The sequence below is a fragment of the Scleropages formosus genome, chromosome 4 (assembly GCF_900964775.1).
Source record: "Scleropages formosus chromosome 4, fSclFor1.1, whole genome shotgun sequence".
NCBI lineage: Eukaryota > Metazoa > Chordata > Actinopteri > Osteoglossiformes > Osteoglossidae > Scleropages > Scleropages formosus.
In genome coordinates this window covers 6509875-6522867 of record NC_041809.1, presented here as the reverse complement: position 1 = coordinate 6522867, position 12993 = coordinate 6509875, and the positions used below count along the sequence as shown (strand labels likewise).

The 12993-nt window shown below is 40.7% G+C and overlaps 2 protein-coding genes across 6 annotated transcripts; one reads left to right on the top strand and one right to left on the bottom strand.

Annotated features, from left to right (window-relative positions):
• Positions 1-424: 424 nt before the first annotated feature.
• hnrnph3 (heterogeneous nuclear ribonucleoprotein H3 (2H9)) lies at positions 425-7512 on the bottom strand. Of its 2 annotated transcripts, XM_018749540.2 has the most exons (11): positions 7453-7512; positions 5216-5319; positions 4916-5071; positions 4427-4570; positions 3544-3682; positions 2722-2912; positions 2334-2426; positions 2135-2247; positions 1885-2020; positions 1697-1753; positions 425-1535 (listed from the first exon to the last, which is right to left on the bottom strand). In XM_018749540.2, the coding sequence occupies exons 2-11, from the start codon at positions 5301-5303 to the stop codon at positions 1456-1458; spliced, it is 1197 nt and encodes a 398-aa protein (XP_018605056.2). In that variant the 5' UTR covers positions 5304-5319; positions 7453-7512; the 3' UTR covers positions 425-1455. The 2 variants fall into 2 exon arrangements, with proteins under 2 accessions (XP_018605056.2, XP_029106903.1); XM_029251070.1 differs by lacking the exons at positions 5216-5319; positions 7453-7512 and having other exon boundaries at positions 4879-4958.
• Positions 6822-12987, top strand: LOC108932864 (phenazine biosynthesis-like domain-containing protein). 4 transcript variants are annotated; one of them, XM_018749537.2, is made up of 10 exons: positions 6822-6923; positions 9260-9388; positions 9488-9587; positions 9890-9988; positions 10328-10437; positions 10690-10719; positions 10989-11077; positions 11192-11367; positions 11507-11569; positions 11800-12987. In XM_018749537.2, exons 2-10 carry the CDS (start codon positions 9305-9307, stop codon positions 11916-11918), a joined length of 870 nt encoding a protein of 289 aa, XP_018605053.1. In that variant the 5' UTR covers positions 6822-6923; positions 9260-9304; the 3' UTR covers positions 11919-12987. The 4 variants fall into 4 exon arrangements, with proteins under 4 accessions (XP_018605053.1, XP_018605052.1, XP_018605054.1 ...); XM_018749536.1 differs by lacking the exon at positions 6822-6923 and adding an exon at positions 8468-8525; XM_018749538.2 differs by lacking the exon at positions 6822-6923 and adding an exon at positions 8624-8642.
• The last annotated feature ends 6 nt before the right edge of the window (positions 12988-12993 follow it).

Here is a 12993-nt window from a genome sequence, read left to right as displayed (position 1 = left end):
TATTTATCTAATAATGCCCAGAGGTGCCAAATAATAAAAATGGCATATTGACTATTGTTAATAAGCACTAAAAGGTTTATTAAAATTGAATGTGCACATAGTTTTTTTTTCTTTGTTTAATCATTTCAAAATCTGAATGTTTTAAATGGTCGTGTTTCAAGCACGTTATACTGCAGTTCTCCAAGATACTGTGTGTGCAGTATAGAGTATGGTACAGAATACAGTACAGCATACAATGTCTAATGCAAAGTGTTTGGTGTTTGTTCACGTACATTCTATCAGTTACCACTGTTTTAAATGAAATCTGAGTATTTAGTGACACGCAAAGTAATTCAGAAAGAGCCTTCTTACTTTCCTATTAATTCCAGTAAATTTTGCATTGTTTTCTTAGTATGGTAAAATGTGTATAGATTTTTTTTTTTTAAAATTTGTGCCAAATTTTTCGGATGAGTATGTACTAAAAAAATTTTCTGGCATACGGTTTTGTTCTTTGTCTGATACAGGAATGATTTGGTTGGGTGGTAGTTGTTTGTTCCTATATCCGTATTGGGTCCATGTAAGGCCAGCTGCTATGGATTTTTTTTTTTTTTAAAAGTAACCATTTATTATTGCAGCGTTAACATTTTCTAGACCTCAAAAATCTTTACAAGGCATAATTGCTCCTTCCTACCTTGTCCCAAAGCAGAGTTTGGGGTTGTCTCTTTACCTGTCCGCTTACCAACTTCCTCCTTGGCTACTACTGTCTTGACAAAACAAAGTGTTGCTGTCAGGTAGGTCTTTACTCCTTGTGGACACATTGAATAGTAGCCTTCTGGAAACCAGTGGCTTTGGAAGAACTGCAGTAATTGTGCTGCTTGTATTTCTTCCTGTTTGATAGCAGAACTTTTAAGTACTGGTGGTTCTAGCTCAGATGGCTTGTTGCACTGGCTGACTTGTAATAGAATGAGTGAGCAGGGAGGGGACATATTTGCTGTTCATCACTACACCCAGAGCTCCAGGTGACCTATTTAAGGGAAAAGTTAGTCCCTGTAAAAAATGGTCTGTGTATGAGGTTCTTTTGCTGCACTGTAAGCTTAATTTCCTGTAGTACCAACAGTCAAAAGTCTAACACAAGGAAATTCAGGCATTGCTTTAAATTCCACACCAATGTTTACTTGGAAGATAGACTAGAGAACAGTGGAGATTTATTTCTTCTGGGACATCCTGGCCTGTTAGGTTAAAACTCTGCTGACCTGACTTTTAGTGAAAGACCACAGGAGAAGATTTTATATAAAATTTAATGAGCAAAATGTACAATAACTGATTAACCTATGTAACATCTGAAATATATTTCCACAGTGAGAACAGGAAATATTCTAAATACAATTTTTGATCATGTGAAAAACATTCCCAAATACAAAAGTCTTCCAACTTTGGATGAAAGTGATGAGCTTTTGTCATTTCAAAATGGCATCTTTAAAACATCCCCCTCAGCCCACCTCCTCTTGAACCCATGCCTCCAGAGCTGCCGTAGAAACTACCACCACCACCACGACCTAAACAAATCAGGAAAGGAACAGGTAATAAGTCATGTAAAACTTTTTGTATCGCAACTGGAAACATTTCCCCTGCAAGTTCTCAACAGGTCGTAAATATTAACTTCAGAAGACAGTTGATCTCAGCATACAATCACTATGGAGGAAAAATTCACACTAACCCATTTCAGACCCTCCACTGGCTGTAGAGTTCAAAAACAGTTCAATGTATCGGTGCTCTGTGGGGGAGAATCGCAGGGTTTTATTACAATGACACAGAAAAATTACTCAATGCATTGTGGGTTTCGTATATACTATATTTATAACCACAGGCAGTAAAGCTCACAAGAAAAAACAAGCAGGTGCTTACGCATGTGATTTTTGTCCTTTGACATGGCGGCCACTGCGTCTTCATGAGAGCCGAACTCCACATCGGCCTCGCCTGTGGATTTCCCGTTGGGCCCGACGTCAATGTGCACTCGTACAGGGCTCAGTGGTGCGAAGAACTACAAACACATAACCCATCCCCTATAAATTTAAATACGTTGACACTAAAGAATTATGCTCCCTAAAACTGCATTCTGCAAAAAAATAACTGGATATAGATGAAGGGGTCTTACGCTGGCAACGTCTGCCTCGGTCGCTCGGAAAGGAAGGCCCCTCATGTGCACAAAGTGTCCGCTGTGGAAGCCGGAGCCAGCATCCCCACTACTGTAGCCGTGTCCACCCATCCCTGCAGAGATCGAGACCAGTCCCTCTCAGTAACGCTGCGGTCCTCCATGCGTTGCCCTACTTGCTTGAAAGCGGAACCCATCTCACCTCTGGCTCGGTCGCCTCTGACTCTGTCCTCAAACATGCCGTTGCCAAAACAGTAGTTATTAAAGCCGTTGTAATTGTCAAATCCCCCGTAGCCTAAGGAATAAACACTATAGCTTCATAAACAACCAAAAGTGTTGTACAGCAACATTTTAGCACCGCAGCTTTGATACCATATATGCTTATATAATATTACTGAGTATTTATGTGAAACATAAGAAATCCCCCTTGTGTAATACTTTCCTTTAAATACATCTTACACAAGTCAGTGGTTTGTCGATTTGTCCGTACGACATTGTGGTTGCAAGCCCCCAGCAGTGTTACACAGCTGCCAATCATTTATTGGCTCTACCTTGGTTATGCATAATTAATCAGATTTAAGCATACATACCACCACTGTAGCCCCCTCCACTGCGCATCTGATCCAAAACGCTGCCCCCTCTTCCTGGTCCAGGACCAAAAAACCCTCCGCGGCCCATCAAGGGCCTGTCATACGGCCCTGGCCGCTGTCCCATCATCCTCCGTGGCAGCTCATAATAAGCCCGAATTTCATTTCTACTGCTTTTGAAGATCTCTATGTACCTAGTGAAGGTCATTTCCAGAGGAATTATGGGTAAAACATACACACTGGATACAATGGTCTCTTTAAGGAGCATTTTAACAGACAAAACACAGTTATGTTCATGGTACACATATGGGCAATCATAAATAAAACTGAAGAAAAATAGCTATTTAAGTATGACTTATTCTTGGGACCAATACCCAAAAACTGATGGGCTTTTTATATTTGCATGATGTATGTGGTGAGCACAGAACTGTTACTCTACCACACTTAGCTAGCAATACAGCACACTTTGTCATGGCATTCTTAATGCACACAGAAGGCACTGGCTGACTGCAATGTCGTCATGCAGCGGTGTCTCAGGATTGTGAGGGACAGAAGAAGAGGCGTGGCCTTTTCAAAGGCATTTCTCCCACACATAGGCCAAGGCTTTTATGCCGTTCGGCAGCCACGGTTCCACATACAGCCCTCACTCAGTCTTTGAGGTACAATACTACAGTGTACTTCACTCTTTTTCCTCCCGCACAGAAAAATGAGCCATATGGAATTATTAGTCATAAGTGCCCAAGATCATAACCCCTTATCCCCACCCCCACCCCATCCCCACATTAGTAATAACATTAATTCCCAGCCCAGTCTCTCCGTCCCCACCTGTGCCCTATTCTTTCCTTGTGTTTCCCAAGAGCTTTTTCTGCTATCTCCTTTGAGGCAAACTGCACGAAGGCTTCCCCCGTACTCCTCCCCTGGAAGTCCATCGGCAATGTTATCCCATTTGGCACGATTTTCAACCCTTCAACCCAAGGACAGATAACCCCCACAAGGGGAGACACGTTAAAATCTTCAGCAAAAAAAAATACTTAACCCATTCACCAAAAACCCAAAACTACAGACTGTCAGTTTCTTTCTTAAAGAAAAAATATGCCTCATTAAATGTCTTTATATAGAAATTTCTCAAACAAAAATATATTTTGCAACAGAGACAAACATAGAAAGCAGTCTGTGGCAGAAAATATAGTGACTTCTGTAGCATTTTAAACAGTGTCATCTGACATTTTCTCTGAATGTGCCTGTGCATTCAATATTTTAATATTGATGATTTATTTTATAAATTATGTTTTTATTGCACGTATAAAAAGGATATATACAAGTTAAAAGCAGTAAGACAAATCCATCAATGTTAAATACTGCCAATGGACAGGAGGCCATAAAATGCTCTAAAAGTCACTACATATTCCACATTTATGACAACAGTCAGTGGTGGAAAATGTGCTCAGTCATTTGAGAAATTCTGCCCCTTATTTGCTTACATTAATCACAAGCTACTTTGATATTAATGACATAATGTTACATTGTGCTTTCTTACAGCAGGTTGTCTATACAATAAATCAGAGTCTTATACCTCAAATAACCAAAATAGCAGTGTTTCCATGTGACCTGCAAGGACACGACCTTCACATTTCTATCTTTTAGAGGCTGCTGCAGCGAGTGCTGGAGCAGCTGAGGCCGTGCCTAGGGGAGGGGGGGCTGCGCGTACCTGCAAAGAACTGGACGATCTCTTCCTTGCTGCAGCCGAAGGGCAGCCCTCGCAGCCGCAGCATACACCCACTGCTGCTGTCGTAGTCAGTAGGGCCACAGCGTTTCAGTACCCAGTCCATCTCGCTGCGGTTTGACTTGAACACTGCGAAGGGGCAAAATGATGCTAGTAGCACAACGGAGCTAATTTTTCAAAGGCTCTCCATACATTTACATAAGTCAGAACCCGGAACCACTCTGGTGTACGGGTAATTTTTAAGACAACCTGAACGAATTGCTGCAAGCACTATAACTTGAGGACATGGAGATTTATTTTCTCATTTATAATAATTCTCTGCCTTGCCCCATTCTGGGAAATTTAGCACAGCACCAAGAACCACTACTGTACTGTAGCAACTTCTGGCTATAAACAAATTTTTCTTTTTTTTAGAAAAAAGTAACACTCTTGCCTACCATCACCCTATGCCCCAATGAGCAAATACTGCCACACCTTCAATGTAGCGATGGCCCATGTATTTACGATCCTTGGCGATGGCATTTTTGAAGTCTTCTGCAGTTTTCAGTTCAATAAAAGCCTCTCCACTGGGCCGTCCTTCTTTAGAAAAGGTGAAGCACACTCCACTTACGCCCCCAACTATGTCACAGTCTGAAAGCGGAGAGCAGCACTGAGTTAGTTACAAGCTACAGAACCTTTTCAAGTTAAAACTACTTCAGATTGGTTGTAGATTACGCATTTATTTTAATCAGCAACAGGATTTTTTTCCATCTCAATGAGACTGCATTTACCTACCTGAGAAAAACTCAGCCACTTCCTCCTGTGTACAGGACCAAGGAAGGCCCCGAATTCGCACGACGAACCCCTCATCGTTAAGAGACATCTCCTGGCTTCTGCAGCTGTCAAAACATACAAAACAAAACCCAAAAATCAGAACTTAGGTACAGAAACGAACACGCAATATACCAACCTTTGCTGTATTACTTATAATAAAACAAAACATGAGTACAGCGACACTCTCTAACGTGCTTAACTCACAGAAGGTGGAAGACTGTGCCCAGACAGTACAATTCTTTCGCAGAAGAGAAGCTATGAAACCAGACTTAGAAAAACACACTTGAAACAAGACAGAATTACCTTACAGGAGGCCAACCTCCAGCAAATTAAAATATTTTAATCTAACTACTTGCACAATAAAAGCAAACCATGGACTGTTTTTCGCCCATTTACTAATATGAAGATGGACCAGCAAAAATTAAAAAAAAAAAAAAAAAAAATCAAGAGAGTTTAGAATTTAAACAGCTCTGCACTAGTGTTGGCATTATTTATCCATATTGGAGAAGGTGACAAGCTGTTATTTGTGTCTGAAGATGATCAACTTTATTATACAGCCTTTAGTGTCTCCTGGCCTAAAGTGTAACACCCAAAACAGCTATGTAATCTGGAAGCATATCATACCTTTGAATCCCTGCACCTGCTACTCCTTCATCAAGGTATTTACCCTGAACTTACATTCATTTAGCTGATGCTTTCTCCAAAGTGGCTTACAATGCTAATCTAGCTAGAATTATTTGCCCATTTGTACAGCTGGATAATTTTTTACCGGAGCAATTTCAGGGCAAGTACCTCGCTCAAGGGTACTACAGTTAGGGGTGAGGTTCAAACCTGTGACCTTTGGGCCCAGGCAGCAGCTGTAACCACTACACCACCAGCTGTACCATACTCATACCAACTTTTAGGTTAATATACAGTACTGTGCAAAAGTTCTAGGCACTTGGGTGAAAAAAGCTGTAAAGTGAGAATGCTTCTAAAAATAATGCTCTTAATTAATAAACTTCCTGTAAAGCTTAGTAACCACCCATTGCCAACAAGCGCTTGGCCCGAGCATACTTGGCAGGTCTGGGGTTCGAGTCCTGGTTGGGATGCCTTGTGATGGACTGGCATCCCTTCCTGGGTGTGTCCCCTCCCCCCTCCAGCCTTGCACCCTATGTTGCTGGGTTAGGCTCCGGTTCACTGCAACCCCGCTCGGGACAAGTGGTTTTAAACTCTGTGTCGTACTTTCTTTCTTTAACAACACACAAAACCCTTACTGTAATACTTGTAAATCTAAAAATATGCTCTTTCCCATTAACACTAATGCAGAAGACATCAAATAATCTAAAACATCTAAGTGCCTAAGACTTTTGCAAACAAAGTACTGTACGAAACACTATGAATCACCTTGGGAAAAGGCACAAACTAAATAAATGCAATGTAAACTCACCACTAGACTTTCAGAAAAGTTGCATATGATTAGTGAGTTCAAGGCTTGTTTACTGACTACCCCAGGAGACCTTGTTCTGCCTGCGACTCAATAGCGTCCCCTTTGGACTCGAGCTGGACACGGCCAGTTGTCGCCCATGTCCATAAGTGTTGAAGGACAGGAATGTCAGACTGCTGAGGCTGAGGGCGTGATGAAGGGAAGCGGACACCAAGCAAGACCGCACCGTCTTAGAAGACACAGGTTACTACCGTCGCCACACAGCCCGTGAGAAAAAGTCCCATGATTCACTGCGATCCTTCATCAGTCCGAGTTGGAAACATGGAAAACAGCCCCGCTGTGTCAGCACCTCAACTGTTTTAAATATCACTTCCTGTCAATGATTGTATAACTCGCACTGAATCTTCAAGTAAACGACACAGTTCGTGTCGCACATCGGCTTGCATGCCGTTAAGCATCTCAGAAGGTGCCAGAAGGACTATGGACTAGGTCTAAGTGGGGCAATAATGCACTTAATTATTAGTGAGCAGCCGGCTCGTTCACCCACCCCTCGCGTCCGTCGCCACCAACAACACGTCGTTAGCAGCAAGCTAGCGGTTAGCATAGCAGGGCCCCAGCAGCGACACTTCCTCCATTCCCTCTCGCCAGTTAGCTCAGTCAAATCTCATTCTCCACAATCGAAAAACCAGTTCATCGCTGAACTCGGACGCCGCTTTAAGCAGGACTTTGGCTTCGAAAAGACACGAGTAACAGAATAAACGCAATCGCTCACCGTCCCTCCGACACCGTTCCGCCTCAGGTAGAAAGCGACGTCTCATTTGACAATCTCGCGAGACCTTGCGACGTGAGTTGACATCACGCCGGCCGATGTGGCGCGCGCACTCCGAGCTGTAGCCAGACTGATCGTTGCGTAGTTCTTCAGACGGTCAAACAGGCTTTGATTCGAGAGATTTTGCTGTGCCACTTTTTCTACAATTCTGTCGCACTTTATATAAGAATGGCGACAGCTGCATTAAGGTGAAATACTGTACATCGCCAAGATTGAGTTTATCTAGATTCTTCTAGGTTTAGACAACGCGCCCAAAATAAGGTGTCCTTTAAATATAAATCCGGTTATTGATGGTTTTCATTTTTATATGAAAGAGCAGGACACATTATCATGTTAAAAAAAATCTTTAATGAACACCAGTGCATGTGAGGATGTGAATTACCTTGACTTCGGAACATTCAATGACACCTTAAAAATAGACTAGACTGGCTCAAGCAATTCCTTGGTACTCATTTCTCCATTTCAGATCTTATCCCACGTTATGTTTTTTTAATAATTTTCATTTGTTTTCATCCCACATTCATGTTTTTTTTCTGAGACAGGTGGCCTCCGACTTCTCTCATGTGCAATTTACAGTGTACATTACTTACTGTGCAGTTAGTAAAATCCCCATCAAAACTGACATTTTAAAATTAAAAAGGTAAATATAAACATTAGTAAAATCCCCATCAGAATGGACTTGGAACAACAGGGATATTCTAAAAAGACATTGTTTCTTTAAAACGAAATGGCAGTTCTTTCTTGTTATTCAAAGTTATTCCCAGTCTGACATTGTGATTGTTTGTTATAATATCTGGATCGGGTTCCTTGTTCTGTTCATGAGCCTATCTTTTGAAACGGCTGTTTTTTGTGAATAAAGTGCAAAAGAAATTTAAAAAAAAAAAAAAAGAAAGAAAAAAATCAAATTAGTCCGAAGCCTTGAAAAGTTTAAGAAACTCCGCGTTTTCGGTAATCTCGCGAGAAGTGAAGGCCGGAAGCTCATGGTGCGGTTTGACTTGCCGTGCACGCGCTTGGCTGTAAGTGCGCCGAACTCGCTTGTGTCTTCAGTTTCATTTATTTGTGACAAGTTGCTTTGTCCAGACGGGCGTTTTGTCCAGACGGGCGTTTTGTCAGTGATTTCTTACATGTAGTCGGTATGTTGCAAATTCTTTAGAGATTGCTTCGTGAAGGACCCTGAGTAATTATAGTCATTATTTACATTTATTTATTATTTTGCAGACACTTCCAGGCGACTTCATACTATCAGCCCACACACACACAGGCTTATTTACCAAGGTGACTTACACTGCTAGATACACTACAATGAGTCACTCATCCATACATCTGCGGAACACACACTCTCTGTCACTCATACACTATGGGAACCTGAACAGCATGTCTTTGGACTGTGGGAGGAAACCAGAGCAGCCAGAGGAAACCCATGCAGACACGGGGAGAACACCACCTCTCACACCACCCAGGTGCGGCCCTCTGTGCCACCCATATTTAGTTTATTAGTACAGTATGTTAGTTTCCCCTATAAAGTGGCAGGTTTTTTTTTTTTTTTTGCAGCTGTGATAATTTAAAAAATACATAATTTTTTTTGGTGAGTCAAAGTATTTTAATCTCCATGCAGCTTTAAAGTTTTAAATCTCTCTGACGGTGTCCCTTTAAATGAGGCCTTACTCCTCAGAGGATTAAAGTCCATTGCAGAGCACTTAAATAAATAAATTCAGCACAGAGGGGTCTCAGTCACACAGCATTATTGCAGGTCCACGGTGAATCTGTGAAACACCCTGACAGCCTACGGTGAGCCATGAACATCCCCATATTCGTAGTGGATGCCTTCACCACCCAAGCTTTCCGAGGCAATCCTGCAGCGGTTTGCCTTCTGCAACATGTGAGTGTCACCAAGCCGTTCCGTGATCAAGTGGCTGACAGCGGTTAATTTATTTAAACAAGTAATAGTAATAATTGAAATGCTTTTCCACATACCCAGGAATTGCACGATGACCTGTACCAGAAAATTGCAGCAGAGATGAACCTTTCAGAGACGGCGTTCATCTGGACACTGAACTCTTCGGATGACTTCAGTTCAGGTGTTCTGTTAAACCATGTAACATGGTTGTGTATGGATGTGTAATCTTCCATTTATTCAGATGTGCAGGTATTAAAAAGCAAATCAGTTTTGCAGAATTTTGCTGTAGAAATTCTATTTGTCTCACACTATACAAAAACATTTATCAAATGTCACAGCCACACTTTGCCTGGAACAAGAGTTCTGGTTCTGATCCTACATCGTTTTTATACAGGATAAACAGCTTGTTCACATTAAATGCGTCTTAAATCTATTGTCATTACTTGGATAATGTTAGCAATTTCAGTTTTGTCTTCCTTGCAGGGGTCCGTTTTGGGCTGAGGTGGTTTACCCCGAAAAATGAAATCCCCCTGTGTGGACATGCCACCATTGCTTCAGCGGCTGTGCTGTTTTACCACAAAAGTATGAGTTTTTTGAGTGGAGACACTAGCGGTCCTCATATACAGAAAAAACATCTTGTGTGATGAACACTCATACTTATGTCTTTTTCTCTTTTTAACTTACCATTTATAAGATCTTCCCCTGGGTAAAAATCATGTAAAAATGACATATATACACACACAGTAAATATGTTAACATATATATATATTGTATAGACAGCTGTGACATACTTTGTGCTCTTGTAGAAGCAGCGAAGTAACTCTTACGAAGAAAACAAAGTGAGTTTAAGAATATGAAATACACCCACTGTATGATGCTTGAACTGGTGCCCTTGTAATACATTTTTTATGTATTTAAAAGAAAATGTTAACCCCTCCGTGACATTTGAGACTCTGAGCGGTGAGCTGTATGTTCGCATGCATGAAGAGGCCATAGTCATGGATTTTCCTCAAAACAAGCCCACTCCACAGGTAGGCAAAATGTGGCGATGTAGGGTGTGACATAGCAATTATACTGTAGTACTGTATGTCTCCCATATTTCATGGCTGTTATTTAAAAACATCTTGTTTCAAAACTGGAACTTTCACTGCCTTATGACACTAGCATTCTCTGTCTTATCCTTAGCCCAGTCCTTAGTTCTACATTTTCCTAGTTAATCATTTATAGCTTAATCTTTGCAAGGTTATAAATGATTTATAACTATCTATTCTTATGTTCTTCAGGACCCAAAAGAGGTGAAAGATCTAATTAAAGTAAGTTGGCAGAATTTTTAACAATAGTGTATTTAATTCTTGGAATTTAAAGCAAATCTACAATGGAATACTATAGTGGAAACCAATGAATGCTTGAAAGTACAAGACATTTAAACTTTAATTCATAATAATGTCATACCCACCTTGCTGAGTTAAAATTCTATGCTTTTACATATGCTCTATTGCTGTTAGCAAATTATAGTTCAGATATGGTTTGCTTATGGGGAATCAATGTATCTATAGTTCATGGTTTGAATGGTATCCTGCAGATTGCAGTTGGAGACCTGCCTGTTGCTGATGTGCAGCACTGCGGAGCGATAAAGGCGCTAATGGTGCGTCTGAGTGATCATTGTGACAGGTACATAGACAAGCTTATAGAAGGTTCCTTATTGAATCTTAATGCCTGGAAAATATGGCTGTAATTGCTCTATGTGCCTTTGTAGCTTTGAGGTTTTTTCTGGTGATGTTTCAGGACGGCTTTGACCTCCCTTCAGCCTGATCCGGAAGCTCTTCTGCATGCCGAGAGCAGCGGGAGGATAAAGTCCATCATCGTCACGATGAAAGGAGACCCTTCCTCAAAACCAGCATACGATTTCATCTCCAGGAACTTTGCCCCCTGGCATGGGATTCCAGAGGACCCTGTGACCGGTGAGTGTTGTTGGAATTCATGTGTCCTAAAGTATGACTTTCTGGGGGTAACAGCAAGAGTCATTTTTAACCCACACCTTGCAATTACTTTCTGTTAAGTCAGGTATGAATGTGTGCCATTTTTACTTGGCATTTTCAGGCTCTGCACACACTATACTTGGCAGTTACTGGTCAGAGAAACTAGACAAGAAAAAGATGCTGGGTAAGTATTTTTAATTGCTGTTCATTGAGAAAACAATTTAAAATAGATATCTGAACCTGTGAAATTCTTCAGACATCGCAATTACTGTTTGTAAAAGTATTGAGAATTCTTGAACAGATTCTCAGTAAGTCACTTCAGTGTATAAGAAATATGAATGCAATTATTCAAGACTGGTTCAGTACACTGAACGCTGTTGCAGTTAAATGGAAAACTGTGTGTGCGCACGTTAGCCTACCAGTGCTCCAGCCGAGGTGGAGAGCTCACTCTGAACCTGAAAGATGACGGAAGAGTCGACATTGCTGGTAGAGCTGTCACGGTACTGAAGGGGATGCTCATACTCCCACTCTGAACTGGACCACTGAAGGTGTTAAACTCTCCATGAGAAACACATAGATGCCTGTGCTTAACCTCACCATGCTTGCCATTAGTTTAACTGCAAAAAATGTCTGCAGTTAGAGAAGTCTCCATGTCTGCAAAGTGTTGTTTAGCTTACTTCAAACTGTCTCATAGGATGTTAATGGACAAATTACATGCTTTAGCCTTACAGTATGTGTGACATGTGTAAAACAAACATTAACAACTCTTAGCTCTCTTGCCTTCCATAGTAAGGTCAAATCTGCAACATGTAATGTTCAATTAATGGTTTTTCTTGGCCAAAAGTCCCCTTTTGTCATTTACAATGGATAATAGATTTAGTAAAATTACTGCAACCAAACATTTTAATAGTCATCTTTATTTAAAAAGCAAAACACCTTTGAAACAATTGTACTGTACAAAATTTCTATAAAGAGAATTTAAATACTGGTTCAGGATGTACAGCTATAAAACAGCACAAACAAAAGTCTAGCTGTGAGGTAAAAGGGACCTGAAGTAAAATGTAAAAGGTGTATTTATCACCTGTGAAGTAGACAATTTTATTCAGGTCAGCAGCAAGGCTATGAAACCACACTATTCAGTTTAAGTTGGATAGTAAGGATTTGTGAATAAAGTGTTCTAGAATAATACAGCAACAACCTTTTCCACAACTTCATATTTTTTGCAGCTCCTATGATCCTTTGGTACAACAAATTGGTGACTTTTCACATGTTATTTAAAGTACTTTGCTTGCAGTTGGACTAAACTGGAAGACCTTGATAATAGGTAATGACAAACATGAAATTGAAATGTTAACATATACAGTTTTCCTTCCTTGTGATTAGTAGTCAGTGCTAAAGGAAAAACTATTGTACCATTTCCTGATGGAAAAACTTAGTTATGTGAAATGCATAACCTGATGACTTGCATACCCTGACAACAGATGTCTTCTGCCTAGTTTCCAGCAGCTTTTCACAATATTACATTGTTTGCAATGTTCCAACTTAGATGACATTCAAGTAAAACATTAACTGATTGGAAAAAATACAATGAAAGTTTGAATTAGCATA

What these genes read in the sequence shown, in the direction of transcription:
- LOC108932864 (XM_018749537.2), top strand. Translation starts at nt 9,305, where the DNA reads ATGAACATCCCCATATTCGTAGTGGATGCCTTCACCACCCAAGCTTTC. An exon ending in AGGTGAAAGATCTAATTAAA is followed by an intron (nt 10,720 to 10,988) that starts GTAAGTTGGCAG and finishes GGTATCCTGCAG; the next exon opens with ATTGCAGTTGGAGACCTGCC. An exon ending in AGACAAGAAAAAGATGCTGG is followed by an intron (nt 11,570 to 11,799) that starts GTAAGTATTTTT and finishes TGCGCACGTTAG; the next exon opens with CCTACCAGTGCTCCAGCCGA.
- hnrnph3 (XM_018749540.2), bottom strand. Translation starts at nt 5,303, where the DNA reads ATGTCTCTTAACGATGAGGGGTTCGTCGTGCGAATTCGGGGCCTTCCT. An exon ending in GGGCCATCGCTACATTGAAG is followed by an intron (nt 4,571 to 4,915) that starts GTGTGGCAGTAT and finishes GCCCCTTCGCAG; the next exon opens with TGTTCAAGTCAAACCGCAGC. An exon ending in AAAGGACAAAAATCACATGC is followed by an intron (nt 1,754 to 1,884) that starts GTAAGCACCTGC and finishes TCTCCCCCACAG; the next exon opens with AGCACCGATACATTGAACTG.